Below are 20,431 nucleotides of genomic sequence, written 5' to 3' on the forward strand. Positions count from 1 at the left end.
GAGCAAATTCTCTTGCCTTTCCAAGACCGAAATGCACAACATCAAATGTAAGGAATGGATTTAACACTAAACACTGCTATAACATAATCTTTAGTCTTTACCATTCCTGGCTAACTGGCACAGTACCAACAGCAGTAACTGAATGGTCAGGCTGCATCTATTATAATTCTGCACGTGGAGGCAATTACTGTCACTTTGAAAAAGGTAGCAGACCGGAAGCGGAAGGGAGGAGCATAGGTTCCCAATTGCAATCCTATACCCACGGTCTACATCCAGTTAGTTAGACTAGTTCGAGCACCCCAGTTACCCCAGCCAGCAATACTTGAGATAGCATTATTTTTGCCAATCGTATTAATTGGCTCTCATGCCTGTTCTCTTGTAACATGAAAAGTAAGAACATACTGTTTGACAGTATGAATAAGTATGTAAGATAGGCATCCAAACAGGATTATACTAGAAGAAAACAACAATCTGAATGAGACATTTTTGCTATAATACAATGACTACCTAACTCTATACTGCAATATAAGAGAAATGCTTTTTATTTATTTCAGTGTCTTCTACATGGACTATCAACTTGTGAGAATGTTGACATTGCCTGGAACATGTTGCTTTATCTTTGTCTTTTAGCATGATAGCATGTGTGTAGCTATCAAGTGCAAATTAAAATAAAACCCTTTACAAGATTCTCATTTTAAAATGAGTGAGTAGGATACATTCAACCACAGAGAGCATTTTCAGCCAAGTCATGGTGTAAATGTTAATTATCTCACTATAGCCGATAAAATCACTATAAACTGCATATGAGCTGTGCAAGAACAGAAAACCTGAACAGTGTAGCGACAGTAACTGAAGGGAATGGGGCTTAGCAAACTGTCAATTGCTAACTCTAACCAACCAATGAGTTTGAAGCTTGTCTAAAGGCATATTTCCATGAGACAGTTCTACAAATGGGCATACTGCAATATACAATTGATTAAGTCTAATTTCAGCAACCTTCAACAAAGCACAGTTAATGAAGAATCTCTCCATTCATAGTCCAAGACTTAATTTGCATACTGTACAGCATGCTGTTCTCATGTCAGTTAAAGTAACGCACTTACAATAACTGTCCTGCGTAAAGGTTGCAGTGTCAGTTGTTAAGTCACTCAGCTGAAAGAGAGGGACATCTCTTTAATTTTGACGTATCTGCTCATGAAAAAGGTTAATGGGTCAGTCGTGTGTTGGCTGTTCTAACAAGGCTTGGCTGGCAGAGCATTACAGATTAGTCAGCATTGATACAGGTGACTGACTAAGGGTTTACAACAAGCAGTTGTGGCTGACATTAATTGAAAATGGCACAGGGAAGGCATCTTGGGAATTGATGTCTTTGATTGAGTTTGTTTTATGGCTTAATTTTAAACTTTTTGGTTTGAGTGTAGTGTATGCCAGGATATGAATGTTACAGAATTCTAACATTCACATCCCTGGCAAACAGAGGTAAGTGGATCCTGGAATGAAAGGGAAATAAGAAAATAAATCAACATTTTTCTGTAGAACAGAAAGGTAACCAGCAACTCAAGTGTTTTCCAGAGTAGGTTTCAATTATTTAACAAGGAGAGTGAAGGCAGAGGAACTGTTTCAGCATTCCCATTCACAAGTTGTGATTTTAGCTTTTCAAGGACTTTAAGGGATTCTAACAGATACCTACTTGAACATGTTTATGTAAAGTAGACTTTCTTTCAGTTTTTTGCTTTCACCTCTGCTGTCGTCTCCCCTCTGTAAGTGACTCTGCCAGCGCACCGAGGGGTGGCTTCCTGGGTTGGTATTATGTGTGGTGGGTAGAATGAATGTAGAAGAGACTACAGTTTATTATCACAGAGCCATTTACATAAATTGAAGATAAACAGTGTGATTTTTACAGCAGGAGACAACACAGACCACCAACACTTGTCTTTGTACGCCCCATTTTGTGAAGGGTCTTTACTTTTTCTGTTCCTCCCTGTGGGTGAGATAGGACAGAGCAGAGCTAGGACAGGTTAGGGTGGTGTAGAGCAGGGTTTGATATTGATGGAAAAGCAGGATAGAAGAGGAGTGTTTGTGCAATTAAATACAAATATATATATACCTTAAGAAACAGGATGGGGGAATGATAACAGAAATAAAGAAGAGATTAGACAAGACAAAAGGTGAGATGAGGAGAGCCCTCACCTTGTTCTTAGCAACAATAAAAGCTTCACAAATCCACCTGGCCTTGCCTCTGAATACATATTTCTCTCTGTGCCAAACAGAATGGGAGTTCAATTCAACCCACACAGGGCAGACTTAATAATTACTCTCACTTTGAACGCAATTTCCTGGCTGGGGGAAATGATTGACAGATTGTATCCATGGTGTCAGGGGGGCAGCCACGCCCCTCCTGACTAAGGCAGAAATTAGAGAACAGCAGGAGCTAAATTACACCTTAGCAGAGACCTCTGGCAAAGAGGACAGGAAGGGAAGCATGATGAATGAGAAAAGGATCAGAACAGAAAGGTAGAGGGTGAGTCGCGTGGGAGCATGGAGATGATTGGAGGAATAGCTCGGAAATACATTTGTAGCCACACACAAGCACACACATGCACAGATACTGGCAGACGCACAAACACACACACTGAGGTAATGGGTCTGCAGTACTATTGGAGTGCAAAGGGAGAGACACTTAAATGCCATCTCTACAGCTGGGATGCTATTTACTCCCTCACACACACACACACACCACACGCGCACACACACACACGCGGACAGAGTCATCTCCACTTTCTCTACTATGTCATGCTCTCAAAGCACTCAGACTGATATGAGAACAGCAAGCAGCCAGCAGAGTGGCACAATGAGTCTCAGGGTATCTACAGTGGAAGAGCTCAACAACAGCAGGAAGTGGGCAAGAAGAGTAACACATCATTGGTTTGTACATATTATAAAGCAAAAAAAAAAAAATGACATGGACAACATCCACTGTGGTCACACTATAAAAACTTTTGTCTTATCAATCCATATTTGGTCTTAAAGATATGGGTTTGGTTTTGTTTCATTTCAGTCTGAATGGTTAGGCACATACCACATGGTCTCAGTGACCTCAGCAGCAAGCCCCCGGATTGACCCCTGGTCCAGCCTGACCCTTGCTGCATGTCATTCCCCTGCTCTCTCTCCCTGCAGAATCTTTTTTTTTTAAATTAAACAATATATTTGTGACCTGTATTTACATCTTCAGCAGGAACCAATGGACTTGTTGCTGAGTGCTGCAGACATGATGCTGAAGTTGGAAAGTATTAAGAGACGTACCAGAATATTGTTGGTTTTAGTCTAGGATTTGTTGACAATAAGAAAAATACAGCATAACCCCAGACTTGTCCTGTTTAACTTTATGTCTTTCCTAAATTAAGTAAAATATTCTGCTTGTGATAGTGTTACAGGAAAAATACATGTGTTGTCAGGAACACTGTTATATTGTAAACTGAATCTAGACTAAAACACCTGTTTTACTTACAGCATATGCATCACTGACAGCTTATCACTTGACTAGCAGATTATGACTCATCTAGAGAGAAACAATATTTCGAGATTCTATAGAAGAATACACTAAATAGTTTGTTCATGTGGATATGGATATTCTTTGCAGTATAGGGCGTTGCTGCCCTGCTGGTGCCAAACTACTTGTGGCTGCTGTCTGATGGTCCATTAAGTGTTTGCTGCTAAGACAGATGGTGTACTGTAGGCTTACCTCTATCTGGGTAAAGTGCTGCCAGCCTGGCTTCAAGGGCTCTCAACTGGAGCAGAGCCTTCAGAACAGGCTCTTCACCTGGAGAGAGAGAGAGAGGGGAGAGAGGCAAAGGGCAACACACTGACACACACACATTCACACGTACATTCACACCTACATAGGCTCTCTTAATGTGTGCTGACACAAATGTAGACATACAAGGCACACACACAGACACACACACACACACACATCTCCTAAGCCCTCACACACACACAACCTACTTCACATGTAGAGCAGCATTCCCAGCTGAGTGCTTCTCTCCAACCTGGCAATTTCAGTGGAAAGAGAATCCAGCTAAAGTACACATGGCGTCATGCTGATTTCACAACAGGAGGGTTGAATGGCAGAATGGCCTCACTATAGCCCTCGTTACTGATCCAGCAAGATCCGACTCATCTATTTCAATAGCACTCTATCATTCGCAGCTGTGTGTGCGTATACAGATGCAGCTAGATTGCAGATTTTTTTACAGTCTTACTCACGCAGTGTTTCATTGTTGCTGTAAATACAGTTTATTTAATGCAGGGCAAATTAAGGTTGGACCTCTATACTTAGTTCCACTGAGTGATGGAATACATAGCTATACATGTGCAGATACAATTCATACATAGAAACACTATGTACAAGCTTATACACACAGCACCATCTGACAGTGATGTTTTGGGTGACATTTAGTTTCTAGGTTGCACAAGATGCTCCTATAAATGAATCATGAGTAAATCTGTGAGGTGTGAATAATAGATGGGAGGAGAGGTAAAAAACAAAGGAGTGCTGTTATTATTTGTTAATAAGACACTCTGGAGCATCACTAACTAGATCTCATTACCACAATACACGCAGGCATGCATACTCACAAACACCCACAGCCACACACACACACACCTTCTCCCACCCACATGCACAAACACTGTGTGTGTGTGTACACACCCCACATGCCAAACACATGCAGAAGTCTCTCATCCTGCATGACTATTTTTACCTGTGAAGCCTGTCGTTGCCTAGCACTCTGTAATTACATCCCACACTTCACCAACGAATGATTAGAAGCAATGATGGATGGGTTAACACTGTCACCTAAGGATGCCTCAGTGCAAAGCTAATTACACGACCATACATGTGTCATATGCCTGATACATGTGATAGCCCTCACAGCCTCCTGCCATAACCACAGAACAAGTGTGATAAAGGTGAACGACGTGTCTCCTGTTAATCATCAGATAAGACATGATGAAGGAACTCCACTGTTGATTAATAGATCTTTGTAGTGCAGTTGTGTTTAAATATCAACTGATATTAAACAGAATGACATAAAGAGTTCATTTAGTGGCGTTTGGCTTTGAGTTTGAACTTTTGAAACATTTTCTCAAATGTTTACCCAGAGCTTTTCCCTCTGCAATGAAAAATATCTTGTTTCATAATTGTGCATGTTTAGCAAAGTTTTGTGTCTTCTAAATGGACTGGAGTATTCCACCTAAAGTCAATGCACTGATTTCGTCCTTATTCTCCATGAAATCACTGTCAACAATATTTTGAGCTTTTCATTTCTAATTATGGACTTTCTGAAATTTCTGAATGTACATTGTTCTTTTCACTGGCAGAAAAGATAATACTATGGATTTTCTGTCATGTATGGCAGGAAAGTTGTATAGACTTTGTTTCTCTGCATAGACAATTTTGGCGTTATTTGGATCAGATGATGGAGTGTGCGCGCACACGTGTGTGTGTGTGTGTGTGCGTGCGTGCGTGCGTGCAGACGGGGATGTGAGGGGTTGCGTTTATGATTGCCACGACTGCAGCTGGGGCTGTGGGCTGAGTAATTGCCTGTCTTGGTAGGGAGAGCGTGGTAGCGAGCTAAAAGTCAAGTGCTCTCTTCCTGCTGTAGACCTCATTTGGATTCCACATAGCTAGCTAGCAAGCTAACGCCAGCCTTGGGCCTGTATTATTCATAGCTTGACAGATAGCTCTCACTAAAAGCATTGGAACTGGGCCAGGTGGTGATGGAGCGACAGAGGGAAGCGGTACCACTGCACCTCACTCTCTGCGTGGCAGGATGAGAGGAGAGGAGAGGAGAGGAGGAGAGGAGAGGAGAGGAGAGGAGGAGACATAACTAAAGGATATGGAAACTGAAGATATAAAACAGCAGGGAGATGGGCAGTTTTAAGAGAAACAGGAAAATGTCTAAGCGGAGTAAGAAAAGGAAGTAGGGATATAGAGATGCAGAGACTGAGGAGGTGAAGAGGGGAAAGAGGGTGAAGAAAGAAATCACACAGAATTATCTGAGGGCCATATGAAGTTAAAGAACAGCGTGACTACAAGACGTTCAAGCATAGCTTACATTATAACAGAGATAGAGGATGAGTGCACTAACCACAAAAGGATGAAAATGGAGAGAAGGCAGAAGCAGAAACGCAGAGCGAGTGAGTGAAACCATTTCAAATAGAGGAGAGAAAGAGGCCTGGAAAAAGAAGAAGAGAACAAGCAGCCATCCACCCCCGCCAAGCTCAGCAACCCCTCTGCCTCCATGTGCAGAACCAGATAAGGTCGCATTAATCAAAATCTGCCACTTCCCCTTCCAAAAAAACACCGTCTATGCCATCAGCCCCCCTCTGTGAAGTATCTGTCACCGAAACGGAAATTTCCATATTTAATGGGAAAGCTTTATATCACCAAAAAGGCAGTGTGGGCTGAGGGTGAAAAGAACAGAGTTGGTTGGATCTGTCAGCTCTGTCATTAGCTTATACACTTTAGACTGCGTAAGGAGCCTTGGGGTTCATTTCAATTTGGCTGTGATACTGTTGTTGTCATTTCAAGAGTATGATGGAGCTGGACAGAGATTGGTCCTTGTCGTGTACAGCCACAATCACAAGTGTAATAACAGTCTACTATAATAATATGACATTGTCCATTGTCCTACATAATAGTCTCTTACTTAGCACATTGCAGAGTTATTGTTAAAAGTAGTAGTGCTTTTTTTTCCTGCTGCATATTCTGTCCTCACATAAACCTCTAAAGCAACTTAAAACACACTTTGAAAGTACTTCCAAACTACAGCCACCAAATTTACACTGGCATATTCATGTGACTTCCTTCGTCATGACTTCCTCTCTGATGCTATTTGTTTATTTTTCCCTTTGTAATCCCCCACCCCCCACCCCCGTATTTGCCTCCTGTGCATATTATGACAAGCCTGAAAACTACCTCTCCGACATTACCCAGTGTCAGATAAACAGGTGGTGTTTACGCTTTTTTTTTTTCATCCTCCTCTTTTTTCCTCTTCTTCTTTTTTTTTTTTTTTTTTTATAACTGCTTCCCCAAGGATAGACATCAAAGGGAATAACAGATCATGTGCAGTGAGTGCGGAGCGTGCCAGGGGAACATGGGCATGAAGGAGGGGGAGGTGGGTGGTGGGTGAAGGGTCGGGCAGCTGCTCAGGGCCAGCTCCAGGCCGGGCACATCCTGACCTCTAACCCCTGATTCTCTACTTGCTCTCCCCAGTCCCAGCCTCCCCCTCCCACCTCCGGCCAGCCCTCCCTTCAGAGCAGCTGCCAACTAAATTACATCAATGTCAAAAAGCCCTCCTCCTGCGCTGAGGAGATGGAGCCCGGAAAACATGACGCAGAGTGGAAATCACAATGCAACGAACAAAGGGCATACACTTTATTCTATGTGCCAGAATTAGAGTAAAGGATAACTGTGATGGTTTTTATTATTGTCAACAAATCCCATGAAAAAAACCCAAAACCAAACATGCATTAGTGTCTATATTTTCCCACTGGTCTGTGGCTCTTAGCCTGAAGCCCAGTGGTTCCTGCAGAAGATGTTTTAATCAGTTTGGAAGACAGTGGAGAGCTCTGTGGCACAGAGGAGTTAGTCAGTTCTGTTCATTGTTGGTTTTGGATACAGAATGTCACCTAACTAATTGTTTAAGTGTTTAACTTTTTGTTGTTTAAATTAAAAGAGCACTCCATTGATTTAGCATTGCACTCCTAAAACACTGTTAGAAAATCAATGTTGTTGAAGTCTATTCTATTTAGAATAGACTGAATAGACCTCAAATAGACTATTCTGCATTTATCTTTCCATGCATTTTCTTCCTTGTCCACTTGCACGACATGATACAAGTTGACTGCTTACAGCTGGGTCAGAGGTTTGGGTGTGTTATGCTAGTAATGGCTAATATAGCCTTAAGCCTCTAAAATCTAGTAGAGGCGAGAAGCAGGATAAGTTCACATCTTTTTATTTAGTTTCACACTTAGTTTCACACTTGTAGTCTTCAGCCCCAACCAATATTGACTCAAATGACATCAATTGAGGACATTTATCAGACTTCACACAGCTCCCCCTGGGGACAAAAAGGGTCTATGACAACTTTTTTTTTCCATTTGCTTACCTGTAAACACACTAATCAGTTTATTGTTTAAGTCATTTTAAGCATCGTGGATTGAATATATTTTGGTCTGTTGGTCAGTTGAGGTTAATTGTTAATGTTTGTTAATTGAGGAAATAATTGGCAGAACAATCAGTAACGATAGTAATTCAGCATATTATACTTAGTGATTTAATACACTGGCAAGTATTCAGTATAAGATGCAAAGACTGAAATGAATGAACGATTTCATTTGCACTGGCAGCCTAATTTACCTCAGTCTTTTTTATTCATTCACACCAAGTCATTTCTATAAGCTCATACAAATAAACAACTGTTGTGACAGCCTCCACTGTGGCTTACTTAGACAAATGGACAAGTTAGAGTAAGGGATTCCTTTTCTAAAATGGCTGCTGGGCTAGCAGTTAACTAGCTGGCCTCTGTGTGTGTGTCTCTGAGTCGGGGTGATTGATTGAAGTCATTACGCTGGTAGAGAGACTCCTTACCTGGCTAATCCAGGAGTGAATTTAGCTGCAGGATGACAGATAGCCGCATTACACCTCCAGAATCTGCTGTCCGATGAGCTCTCCTGCTCAGGACCTCCACTAGAAAATTATGCAAAACGGCTTGTAGGAACCACACATCAATATTCTGCCAGAGCTATCTTAAAATCCCAGAACCCAATGTTACATTCAATCCAGGGAGTCTGAGGATACAGTTAGTTAACAATTTATATGAGTATGTTCAAATAACATAATATATAGTTATCATTAGGTACATCTTTACCTGTTGTTTACACCTATGTTAAACACTTTGTGGAGATGAGGTCAGAATACATCACAACATATTAGGAAAATCCTCATATTTGAGAAGTTGGAAGTGTCACCTGTTTATCCTTTTTGCCTGTAAAAAGCCTAATAAATAATTTAGAAGTTAACAAATGAGTTCCTAAATATTCATATTTCTGTCCAACGTCTAATTGACTAATAGTTTCAACTCTACACCAGATTTCAAAATTATGTCACCGATTTCCTCCTCCAGGATCTGCAGAAATGTAAAAAGAAAATAGCCCATCTTTAATGCTCTGAGCTCCATCTCACATTCCCCAGCAACTACACTCCAGCTCCTTGACAGGGACACCATCAATAAGGCACATAAACAATCTATGAGGATGTGTTTTCCCCAAGCATGAGATTTGGTAGTTGGCAGATTCGGACAAAAGGAGCTAAAGGGGAGCAGCTGAGGCCTTGGATGGGCTCAGGGAGTGAGGATAAAACGTAGAAAGATGTTGCTCAGCGCATATGAAATGCCCACTAGAGTTGTTTCCAACCACTGTACTGCATCTCAGCCATGTTGAGAATGTGGGGCTTAGTGCGAGCTCCAAGGCTGATGCTGGGCTCAGGATAAAGAGGAGACTAAGCAGACAGTACGTTATAAGGACACCAGCAGTGGCATGGATAAAAACAAGTGCAAGAGTTAACAGTAGGAGTCAAGACAATGCAAGGGGCAGAGTATTTGACTAAAGTTGAGGCTGGGTTTATTAGCTTTAGGCTACAAATGTTAGAGCCGGAGCAGTGAATGGGCAACAACAGGCTTATTGAACCAGTGAGCTGTAGAGCATGTTTCCTGGGTTCTGATGCCTCTTAGCTACTTCACCACTGCACTCACAGTCTAAAACATATTAGCCATTGAATTGTCAAGGAATAGTGATGCTGGATGTTATTGTTTTGTTCAACTACTTAATCGAACATTTTTACTTACATGTGACTCTTATTGTTAAGACTTCAGTGTAAATCTAAGTGGACATGTAATTTCACAACACTCACATCGTTTTAAGTTTCACTAACACTGAGGATTATTTCAACACCACAGCTATGAAGTAACTAGTGAGTTTTAGGACAAACTGACAGTCATTCTACTGTGTGTGTGTGTATCTGTGTGTGTGTGTGTGTGTGTGTGTGTGTGAATGAGCCATAGCAGCTGATATGTGAGCTGGAGCCTGAGCCGCCAGAAAACGCCCCAAATTGCAGCGCCTGCCATGCGCTGAGCCTCCTGCACCAAGACACTGTCTTTTGTTCTCCCCTGCTAGCAGGAGAAGCCTGACAGCTCTGAAATGATCCTCTCTGCTCTTTCACACACACACACACACACACACACACACACACACACACACACACAGATACGCACATACACACACACATACATTTCTCCTTTTCTTTTTAACTCCTCTACCATATATTTCCCAATTTTGTGTGCACACAAAATAGGTATATACACACATGCAAACATGCACAAAAACATACACTCTCCCGCCTGTCTCACTCCTATAGCCTCTATTTTTCCTCCCCACCTCTCATTTCTCTCCCTGTCTGTCTTCTTTCTCATTTTTCCTCACTGGCTGGCTGTGAGGATGGCGAATCCCTCATGGATTTCTGCAGGGTATCACCATGGAGACGGGGCTCTGCCACACGTGTCTATAGATCCTCCTACTGGATAGGGGGCACAGCCAGAGGTGGTGCATTCCCTCTTTCTCTAGTCTGCTCTGCGGGTAGAGAAAGAGAGACAACAATAAGCTATGGTTGTGAGAGAGATAGGAGGAAATGGGAAAAAAAAAGGTTGAGAGAGTAAATTGGTGTGAGAGGAGAAGTGAAGTAATGTATGCCCTGAGATATATACGGAGGAGGTGCAGAAAGTGGATGTGTAGAAGGAAAAGGAGCAAGTGAGGTTATGATGGGTGAGAACAAAGGAGAAGTATGAGGTGAGAATGTTGGGTGACAGGAGGAAATGACGAGAGGGAGAGAGTCAAGAAGAAAAGCAGCAGTGAGAGGAGACAGAGGAAGAGGCAACAGCAGCCTCATCCCTGTGTCAGGGAGACAAATAGTGTGTGATGCTAATGACTGGCTAAAGCTTTTGCCCCTGCTGAGAACAGCCGCTAATATGACTGCTAATAAAGGCGCCGTGGAACGCTGTCGCATTCCAGCAGTCGCTCAACTGTCGCCCAAAATTAGCCAAACGGGAGCTCTCCTTCTCCTGCCGCTCCGCTCTCCTGCCTCACATTAATGCTCCAGAAATGGGGCCCTCTCTCTAACGTTTCCAGAAGGTTTTTCCTGCATTAAAGGGCCACTTGTTCACACTGTAATAGAATTTGTTCCATCTTATAATGCTGAGGATGCCCACTCCATAAAATATGAAGTGGTCTTTTTGTGATCTGAAGCTCTTTTCTTCTTTGATTGCTACCTCTCATACCGCACACTCCTCTTGGAGGATTTTGTGATTCTGCCAGGGGACGAAGCAGAGAAAAACTTAGAATGGTGCAGCGTTTTCTCATCTTCTTCCTCTCTCTGCACAATTCCCGCAGAATTTATTCTCTTTTTCATTTAAATGCCACCTAATTATTTCGGGAATTTTAATTGCCAAGCGCAGTGAGTGGGATGCGATGCCTGTGATGACGAATGTTGTAGCCAAGGTCACACAGCAACAGAGCCAGGGAACGTGGGATGGCGGAGCTGTGGAGGCTTCCTGTGGCTTAGTCATCATGGGGCTTAGGAGCGCTGGGGCAAACACACCTCTCACAGTGTCACAACAACCTGACAGCTCAGGGACGGGAGGACACCTGAGACCAAAGTTATTCAGTATGCAGCACCTCTTAACACGAGCAAGATTAAAAGTCATTTACATAAGATGCTCTGCAGCTGCTTTAAATGAGCAGGAGCTTTTAAACAGGAGCCAAATAAAATCTATAGCACTGTAGGTGGAACTTTTAGCGTAGTCTAGTTTTAAAGCATGCTCACTCTGTGCTATCAAAAGGCCTCTTTGTTTGTACAATCCTGACCCAAAATAATGAAGAGCACTTGACTCCTTTTAAAGATACAATGGAAAAATACACAGCCAAGTATTTATTATTTGGGATCCATTAGCTGATGTTGTAAAGCAATTATAGGAATCCAACAACTAGTTTTCAGAGTGATTCAGGTGTAGTCACATTAATACCTGTCAGCCGCTGAGCTATGCTGTGGCTCAGTGCTTGACAGCAAAAGCTACCATAAGACTGCTTTATTGTTAAGATAAAGGTAGAGAGGCAGGACTAAAGACAGAGGAGGAGAAGAGTGGTGAGGGGCTGCGTCTATCTGCCTTTCCCACACCACTTTTCCCTCTCCCTCTTTCAATCCCTGCTCCCCCTCCTTCCTCCCACTCACCTATCCTCCTCTCCTGCCAGCCCGCCTGCCTTGGCAGCTGCTAACCTGCTGGGACCAGCCCTTGATTTATTTGGAGAGGGCCCTGGAATGGAGGGGCCAGGATGAGTGGCATTTTAATGTGCTTTTGAGATGTTTGGTCACAAGCACTATTGATCACAGTGCCGCAGCACACACCGCCCCCTCCCTCACTGTCCTGCAGACCCCTCACACTGCCCTGGGGGAGAGGTCTGGCTGTCAGGCAGGGAATGAGTTTCCATGTGGGCTTAGATTAATGAAATGAGGCCCCTGGTTGCAGGGGGTGCAGGGGGTCAGACCATTAAGGAATCCCTGGGCTTGGCGAGATTGAGCCTGCCAGGTGACTGGACCCTGACTGACGGATGGACGTGTGGGACTGAGGGGAGAGGGAGAGCGAGAGAGAGGGGAGGATGGATGGGATATTGGACTGTGGGGCACATGAAAAAGAGAGAAAAAGAGGGGACAATGGGTTTCTAAGACTGCGGTCCACCATCCTGCAACAGAACGTTAGCACCTAACCTCTGAGATGAGCCTTTTCCATAGCCGCTCCTGCCACAAAAGCAGCACACACTGACCAACAACAATCATTTTCTTACTCTCACACACAGCCTTGTGCCATTCATTCACATCAGGTCTTACTCTAAGTAGCGTGGAGCTGGGGAAACATCCAGAGGTTGTAAAAATAGGAGCCAGGGATATTTCACGGCCGAGTGAACATGCCCAAAGCGTGTTTAGCTCTCTTACACTCGAGCCTGGACACGGGGGTTTATTTGATGGCCAAAACACTCAGCAGAACTCATCATAATTCTGACTGTGTGGGTGCCATTGTTCAGATGTGCCAAATGTGTGCACACAGCAACAATACGCATATATAGACTCACGCATACATAAATGTACAAACAGCAGCACGCATTATGAAGTCACACACATGCAGCTTACACTGGGGGGGGGGCAGGTAGCAGCTCGGGGCTCTTAGAGGTTTGATGAGTGAAATGGATTAAGCCCCTGTGATCAATAGCCTGAGCGAATACACAGATTATCAGATTAGGATCTGTCCCCCTGCTGCCTAGGGGAGCCAGAGAATACATTAAAACCTGAGGTGCTTTGGCAAGATTCAATTAATCAGGCTACAGGTTGTCTTTTCTCCCTTACAGTCAGTTCCAGACAAGCAGTCGTGTTTTGCTGACACCTGGTTCACGTCAGAACAAGGGCATACCAGTGTGCAGCAAGGTGTTTGCAGAGCATGCACAGTGATTTTCTTATGACCAAAGAACGAATTGATGTTACCTAAATATAAATGTAATCTTCTGCTTTGTTTGCTTCAAAGATAGAGATTTTTTTTCCCTTTTGTAACTGTTTTCTAGAAGAAATGGAGCATTTTATTATAATTGCGCAATAGCTAATGAGTACATGTCTAATTAAAGTTGGTTAAGCAAAGTTTAATATTTTTCCCAGCAGAAGAATTTAAGAGGCATTGCTTTGCTTGTAATAAGAGGCCCTTGTTCCTTGTTGCATTCCTTTCAAATGCAGTTTGTACCACAGCACTTTAGCATTTATGACCAGGTGAGGCTAATAGCTAATGCTTGCCCTCTTGTCTCTCCTCTGCAGTGTGTATGGCTGCCCTTTGGCCAAGAAGAGAAAGAGTCTAGACAGACCATCCCTGGAAACCTCCCCCAAGAGGAGCACCTACCTAGATGACATGGACAACTCCACAATGGAGGAATGCTACGAGACAGACGGAACTGAGGAGATGGACGACAGAGAGGAAGAGGAGGAGGAGGGAGCTGTAGAGGAGGAGGAGGAAGAGGGGGAAGTGGAGGAGGAAGAGGAGGAGGTGGAAGGCTACATGGACTACAACATAGAGCAAATGGAGCACGAGGACGGGGAGGTGGAGAGAGGTGATGGAGAAGGGGAAGAGGAGGAGGAAGAAGAAGAAGAGGAGGTAGAGGTGGAGCAAGAAGAGGAGGAGGAGGGTGATGAGGAGAGGGTGGAGGAGGCAGAGGAGGAGGAGGAAGCCGTAGAGGAAGTAGACTATGAAGAGGGAGAGGAGGAGGAAGGAGAGCAAAGTCAAGGGCAAGGTGAGAACACTTTGTATCATGTATCATGTATTAAGATAATATAGACAGATGCACCAAATGCACTAGAGCAACTTTTCAGAACTTTAAAGGAATAGTTCAACATTTTAGGAAATCCACTTATCTGCTTTCTGATTGAGCGATGTGAGGATCAATACCACCGTCATGTCTGTAAATTTAAGGATCAAACAGTCGGTTAGTTTGGCTTAGAACAGGTAGAAATAGCTAGCCTATCTCGATACGTTCACCTACCAGCATCTAACATGTTATATGTCATTTGTCTAATCTGTGCAATAACAGATGACTGTTCGCTATTTTACCAGAAATCATGTGTCGCACTATTTCTTGGCTGGGTGGGCACAGGAACATCCGAGTCTCATTTGGTTCCCTGCCAACTGTCACCTGAGCCACGAAATACTCTGGTACACAACTACAGAGCCCCCTAAGGGACATGGGGGAAAAAAATGATGGGTGAAAAAAAAAAAAAAAAAAAGACAAACTTTTGCGAGAGCACTGTTTTAATATCTTTTAAAATATCTTTATTTTAGGCCCAGGTCAAAATAAATCTCTAAACTTCTCCCACTCCATTGTTGTATCTTTTTTGTTTCCGTTCTGAGCATGGATGACCCGGAAGAACATTGCTCTTAATGTAAAAAGTTTAAAGGTGCTAGTGGTCATATTCAGGCTAGCTGTTTCCAGTCTTTGTGCTATGGTAGGCTAACTGGGTGCTGTTTTTAGCTTCATATTTACCGTACAGATACAGAGTACAGTACAGAGTGATACAAATAAACGCATTTGCCAAAATCTGAAACTATTCCTTTAAAGATTCTTCATCAATTTAAAGATGTTACTCTTATTTTTCATGCGCTATTTGCATATCTATGGTTTGTATTTATTTTTTTTTTAATGAATCAAATAAAGTAGTTTAGGACAGTTGGACGTGATGCTCAAACACAGACTGTGTTTTGTAAGATCTGTAACAACAGATTGAATCCAGTATGGCTGAAGCCATACAATGTATTACTCTTACACCAATTGGTTATTTTCACATTTTTCTTTCATGTGTACTCATTTTCAAAGACTTAACTGTACTGATATTGTAGTTTAGACCCATTAGAAGCTAGAGGAGAGGTGTACTGACATCAAATAATTTGAGAGCATCAACTTGTTTTCTAATTTATTGATTTTTCAGCGACCTCTTTTTTAAAAAAAATGTTTGGGCTTTTGCTAATCACAGAAAAATTATCTAGACTGATGGCTAAAATCAGCATGGTCCCCCTCTGCAATTATTACCCACTGAAATGTTTTAACCTTCATAGGACTTTTGCCAGAGCCTAAAAGGAGCTGAAACTTGCTAAACTGCTAAAACTGCAGACATGATTATTTTTGTAGACTGCAAGAAAGGCTACCAGCAAATTAACAGTTTTTAATATCAAAAGATATTAGAAGTCAGAAGTCACTGGTCCCTTGATATATTTTAATCTTTAGAATATTAGAGCTGTTGACAGTCAAATCATTGCTTTAATTATATCTTTCCTGAAACATGATACAAAAATACCACCTAGTTTTGAGAAGCTCCTGTCCCATATGTTATCTCCTCTTCCCCCCCTGACGTGCCCAACACCAGATTTGGCAGGTTTCTCTTCAGCAGATTCTGCTTTGCACCCCTGCATCACGATTGGACCTGACAGTGCCTTCAAGTCCAATTAAGAGTGAAGCTCTGAGAGAGGAGTGTGTTAACCCTGTTTGGCACGTAGCTCTTCCCACCCTGTGTTGATGTCATCTCAGCAGCCATGCTCTTATTTTCTTGCAGACATGTGAAAACATCTCTACAGACTAGTGTTCATTAGAGCCCACACACGAGACCTTGCCCTTAACTCTGAGACAGTGGACTGTTGCCACTGTCTCTTCAGCATGTCAGCAGCCTCTCTTTCTTTGGGTAGTAGCTGATTATCATCTATTTTTGACAAGTGGTATGCTCATGACACAATGTGTGTGTGTTACCAGTATAAATTCTGCAAATTTTCTCATTGCTGAGCTTTATAATCATTATGATGTTTACTATACCTGGAGTGGAATGACTTTTCAATATTTTAATGTTGATGAAATTCACCCCAAGACAGCAGTACTGAATGGTCGTTGGGCAGATTCCAGTCTCCTAAATGTAATAGAGGTGACATTCTGGAGCTTCTCTATGTTTCTCAGTGGCATGCACATCTCTGTAGCTAATCCAAAGCCAATTCAGGGCAGGGCAGTCTCTCTGTTCCCTCCTTAATCTGTTTCGCTTCCATATCCCTTTTATGTACCTTGATTGCTCTTCAAATTGCTTTCCTGTGCCATGTTTCATACCATCAAAAATTAAACCCCTGGTGCAGGAGGTTGCTGTAAGAAGCCCTCCACTGTCAAAATATGTGCCTGGTCATTCGTGACTGTTCCCTCTTCCCGCTCTAAAGCCCTCACCCCCCAAGCACCAATATGATGTTGCTCTCATTAGATTGAAGTGTGTGTAAGAATGTGTGTACGTACATTATGTGAGGAAAGTCAGTATGAGTGTTTATGTACAGTATGCAACTGGATAATATTTAGATTTGTTTTTGTATGCATATTCCAATGTGTGCATAAAAATCAATATTTAATCACAAACATTTACACTGTCTTCTCCTATTATTACTATTTTTTGTCTTGTGATTTGCTTCTTCCCACCACACCTTAAGTGAAACTATTATTTATTATTTTTTTACGTGTTGGCCTCCAGGCTCATTTTCTCTGCAGGAATGTAAGTGGCAAATGTGACGCCAATGTGAGCAATGTGCTCTTGGCGGCTCAGGGCGGAAATGTGAAAGGAGAGATTGGAAGTGCTCCAGGAGTGAGTGCTTGAAATTACTGACAGAAGAGGTTCAGTAACCTTTTGCAGCCTGTCAGAATCAATTAGGCAGTGAAAGGAATTCTGAAGATACTGATGATTGAATGAAAAGAGAACTTTACCAGCAAACGATGAATAGCCACTGACTGGGGTTCATCTTGTTGTAGATGGAACATCATATTATCTTTCAGGTTTTAGACTCCCCTGTAAAAATGTTCTCTCTAATTCAAAGCATTTCTTACAATGTTTTGATTTAAACTACTCAATAATGAATAAAATATTATCCCATTTGCAACTATTTACAGAATTCTTTAGTAATATTATTAATCATAAGACCTGTGAATATCTCTCTCTGAAGAAATCCAGGAAATTAGGACAAAAATTAGACTTGCCAAAGATATAGTCCCTGGTTTCATAAATTCTCATTTACCAGAGCATCTTTCTCTGGAACTTTCCCAAACCGCTATATTTAACTTCCTGTGCTGATTCACAATTCAGAACACGAGCTGCTGTTAAGACTCTCAAAGTAAATTATTAGGGGAAGCAAAGAGTTCCTTATCCAATTTAGATGGACCAAGCCCAGAAATCTGATTTACCAGTAAAATAGAATGATGGAAATGAAATTACAAGACGTTTGTTCTTTCTTTCCAACAGAGGACGATCAGATGAGCAGTGGCGAGGGGGGTGAGGGCGATGGTGGAGGTGATGGTAGCAATGCCAAATCTGGCCTGACGACGGAGAAAGACAACAACAATAACGACGAGTACGAAAACTATGATGAACTTGTGGCCAAGTCCCTCCTAAACCTGGGCAAGATCGCAGAAGATGCTGCCAACCGGGCCATGACGGAATCAGAGATGAACAGCAACTCCTCTAACAGTGCTGAGGAGGAAGAGGAGGAGGAAGAGGAGGAGGAGGAGGAGGAGGAGGATGAGGAGGAGGAAGAGGAGGAGGAAGAGGAAGAGGAGGAGGAGGAGGAAGAGGAAGAGGAAGAAGAAGGGGACGGGGATGAAACAAAGAGGGGTGATATAAGTTTGGACGTTGACAGTGACGTGGTTCGAGAGACAGTGGACTCCCTTAAACTGCTGGCACAAGGCCACGGTGCAGTATTGTCTGACAATTTAGATGGACAGGAGTTTGAGGATGGTACAGCTGAGAACGGGGACGAGACTGACTGTACCCACAATGGGGGAAATGCACACAATGGTGGTAATGGACAAGTTAAGACCACCAGTAATGGACAAATAGAAAACAGTGATGAGGAAGTGTGTTTAAGCAGTCTGGAGTGCCTACGAAACCAATGCTTCGACCTGGCTCGGAAACTAAGTGAAACAAAGTCCGCTGACCGAAATGGAACATCCCAGCAAAATCATTTTTCATGCGGGGATTCCAATCAACAGCCCCAGCATCATGGCTATGGCGATTTCCACCATAGCCAAGACGACAGGCGGACGCTTGATAGAAACTATTCCGACATGGACAATCTCATGAAGCTCGAGGAGCAGCTGAGCCCACGCTCCAAAGCTTTCTCCAGTTGCGCGCAGGATGACCGGTATCACACCAACCACCGGGACTTTGACGAGGACACCGCCTCTGTGACCTCAGACCGATCAGAAGAAGTGTTTGACATGACAAAGGGTAACCTGTCCTTATTGGAGAAGGCCATTGCACTAGAGTCAGAACGTGCAAAGGCAATGCGAGATAAAATGGCCGCTGACGCTGCCAGGAGAGATGGAGTGAGGTATAACCATGAAGACCATGGCCCGCGGCATGGCTATGGTGTTGAGCGTAAAGCCCGCCTTCCTGATGGTATGAAGAAGCCTTTCTACCACAAAGGTGAGTGGTTCTTTCAGACACGGACACGCTCAGATGCACACGAGCTTCCGTTGGAAACCATATCTACACAAGTGTAGCCATGTTTACCTCATTTAACAAGCTCAGGTAGAATGTTTGTCTGCCAGTGTTTGGCTCTGTATTGTATCTGTCCTGTACTGGAGACTAGACAGCCCACATGCATTCTGGGAACCTCAGTATAACCCCAGGACAAGCTTTTTCAGCCAATTTGGAAATTCGCATCTCGGTAGCAGCGGGAGCGGCAGCAGCAGCTTATGTTGTTAAAATAGGCCAGCATGGAAACATCAGAGGGTAGGCTTGTCAGGCATAAGTAATGGCAATCTGCACGGCCTGTTAGGACCGCAAATCTCATTCCTGCGATGCAGCTTGGGGTAAAGCTGCCTATTTTTAAACCTGAGCAAGCACTTGGGAGAAGAAGCTACAAAACAGAGGCCTTCTGCCTTTAGAAAAGATTCGTTCTGTAGGGAACAAGTAATCTTTTTATGTTTGTTCATGATGCTTATGACCTAACATTCTGATTGATACTTATTGATACTACACAGAGACAAATATGCATAAATTACCAGCTGTAATATATTATAATATTCCATCAGTGGTAATTGTTATACAGTGAGCTGAATGTCTAGAGTAGAGATGCAGCCACAGAATCATTGTACTGGCATTTACAGAGGTCTGATTGCAAGTTCCCCATGTTTAACTCTTAATTATTCCTCACATCATATCCTTTGCTGCAACAATATTCAGACTTAGGTTAAATAATTTCCTCTAATAAGGAAGATATCAGATGAGGGCAACAAATAAGAGCATGCTAATTCACAGCAGGGTGATATTACACCTTAAATGCCACACAAGTCACAGCGGTATATATTGCAACTTAAATGCCACACAAATGTTAATTTCAAGAGCCTTCCATCGCCCCTGTGTCTGGCTAATGCTGGAATAATGAGAGGACGCGAGACAGTTGCGTCACGATAACATCTTTCCTCGGGCAAGATAGTAGCAGACACTCGTTGACCAGGGTTCTTGTGCGTGATTTATAAAACAGAACATGGCGAGAGAGTGGGAGGGGTGGAAGGGTGGGTTCAGAGAAGCAGAGAAGAGGAGACCAGCTCCTTAAGAGAAACATGAGGCTGAGATGAAAATTGAACAGTATCAGAATGACCGATAACGAACGACAGGCCCACTGACTGCACATTAATTATCCAGAGATGGTATGGTAATGGGGGCCATTTGCTATGCAAAGTGCAGACCATCCCCAGCCACAATCAATATCCCCTG

At 42.9% G+C, this 20,431-nt stretch overlaps 1 protein-coding gene across 4 annotated transcripts in view; it reads left to right on the top strand.

The window, feature by feature from the left end:
* The window catches only part of LOC108896117 (myelin transcription factor 1-like protein), a 92,655-nt gene that overhangs the window by 45,084 nt on the left and 27,140 nt on the right, over nucleotides 1-20,431 (top strand). For all 4 annotated transcript variants that reach the window (XM_051078216.1, XM_051078215.1, XM_018695127.2 and 1 more), the window contains exons 5-6: nucleotides 13,970-14,439; nucleotides 17,954-19,135. In XM_051078216.1, the coding sequence (XP_050934173.1) occupies nucleotides 13,970-14,439; nucleotides 17,954-19,135 (1,652 nt within the window). The remainder of the gene's footprint in view (nucleotides 1-13,969; nucleotides 14,440-17,953; nucleotides 19,136-20,431) is intronic.

Source organism: Lates calcarifer, linkage group LG19 (genome assembly GCF_001640805.2).
Source record: "Lates calcarifer isolate ASB-BC8 linkage group LG19, TLL_Latcal_v3, whole genome shotgun sequence".
NCBI lineage: Eukaryota > Metazoa > Chordata > Actinopteri > Centropomidae > Lates > Lates calcarifer.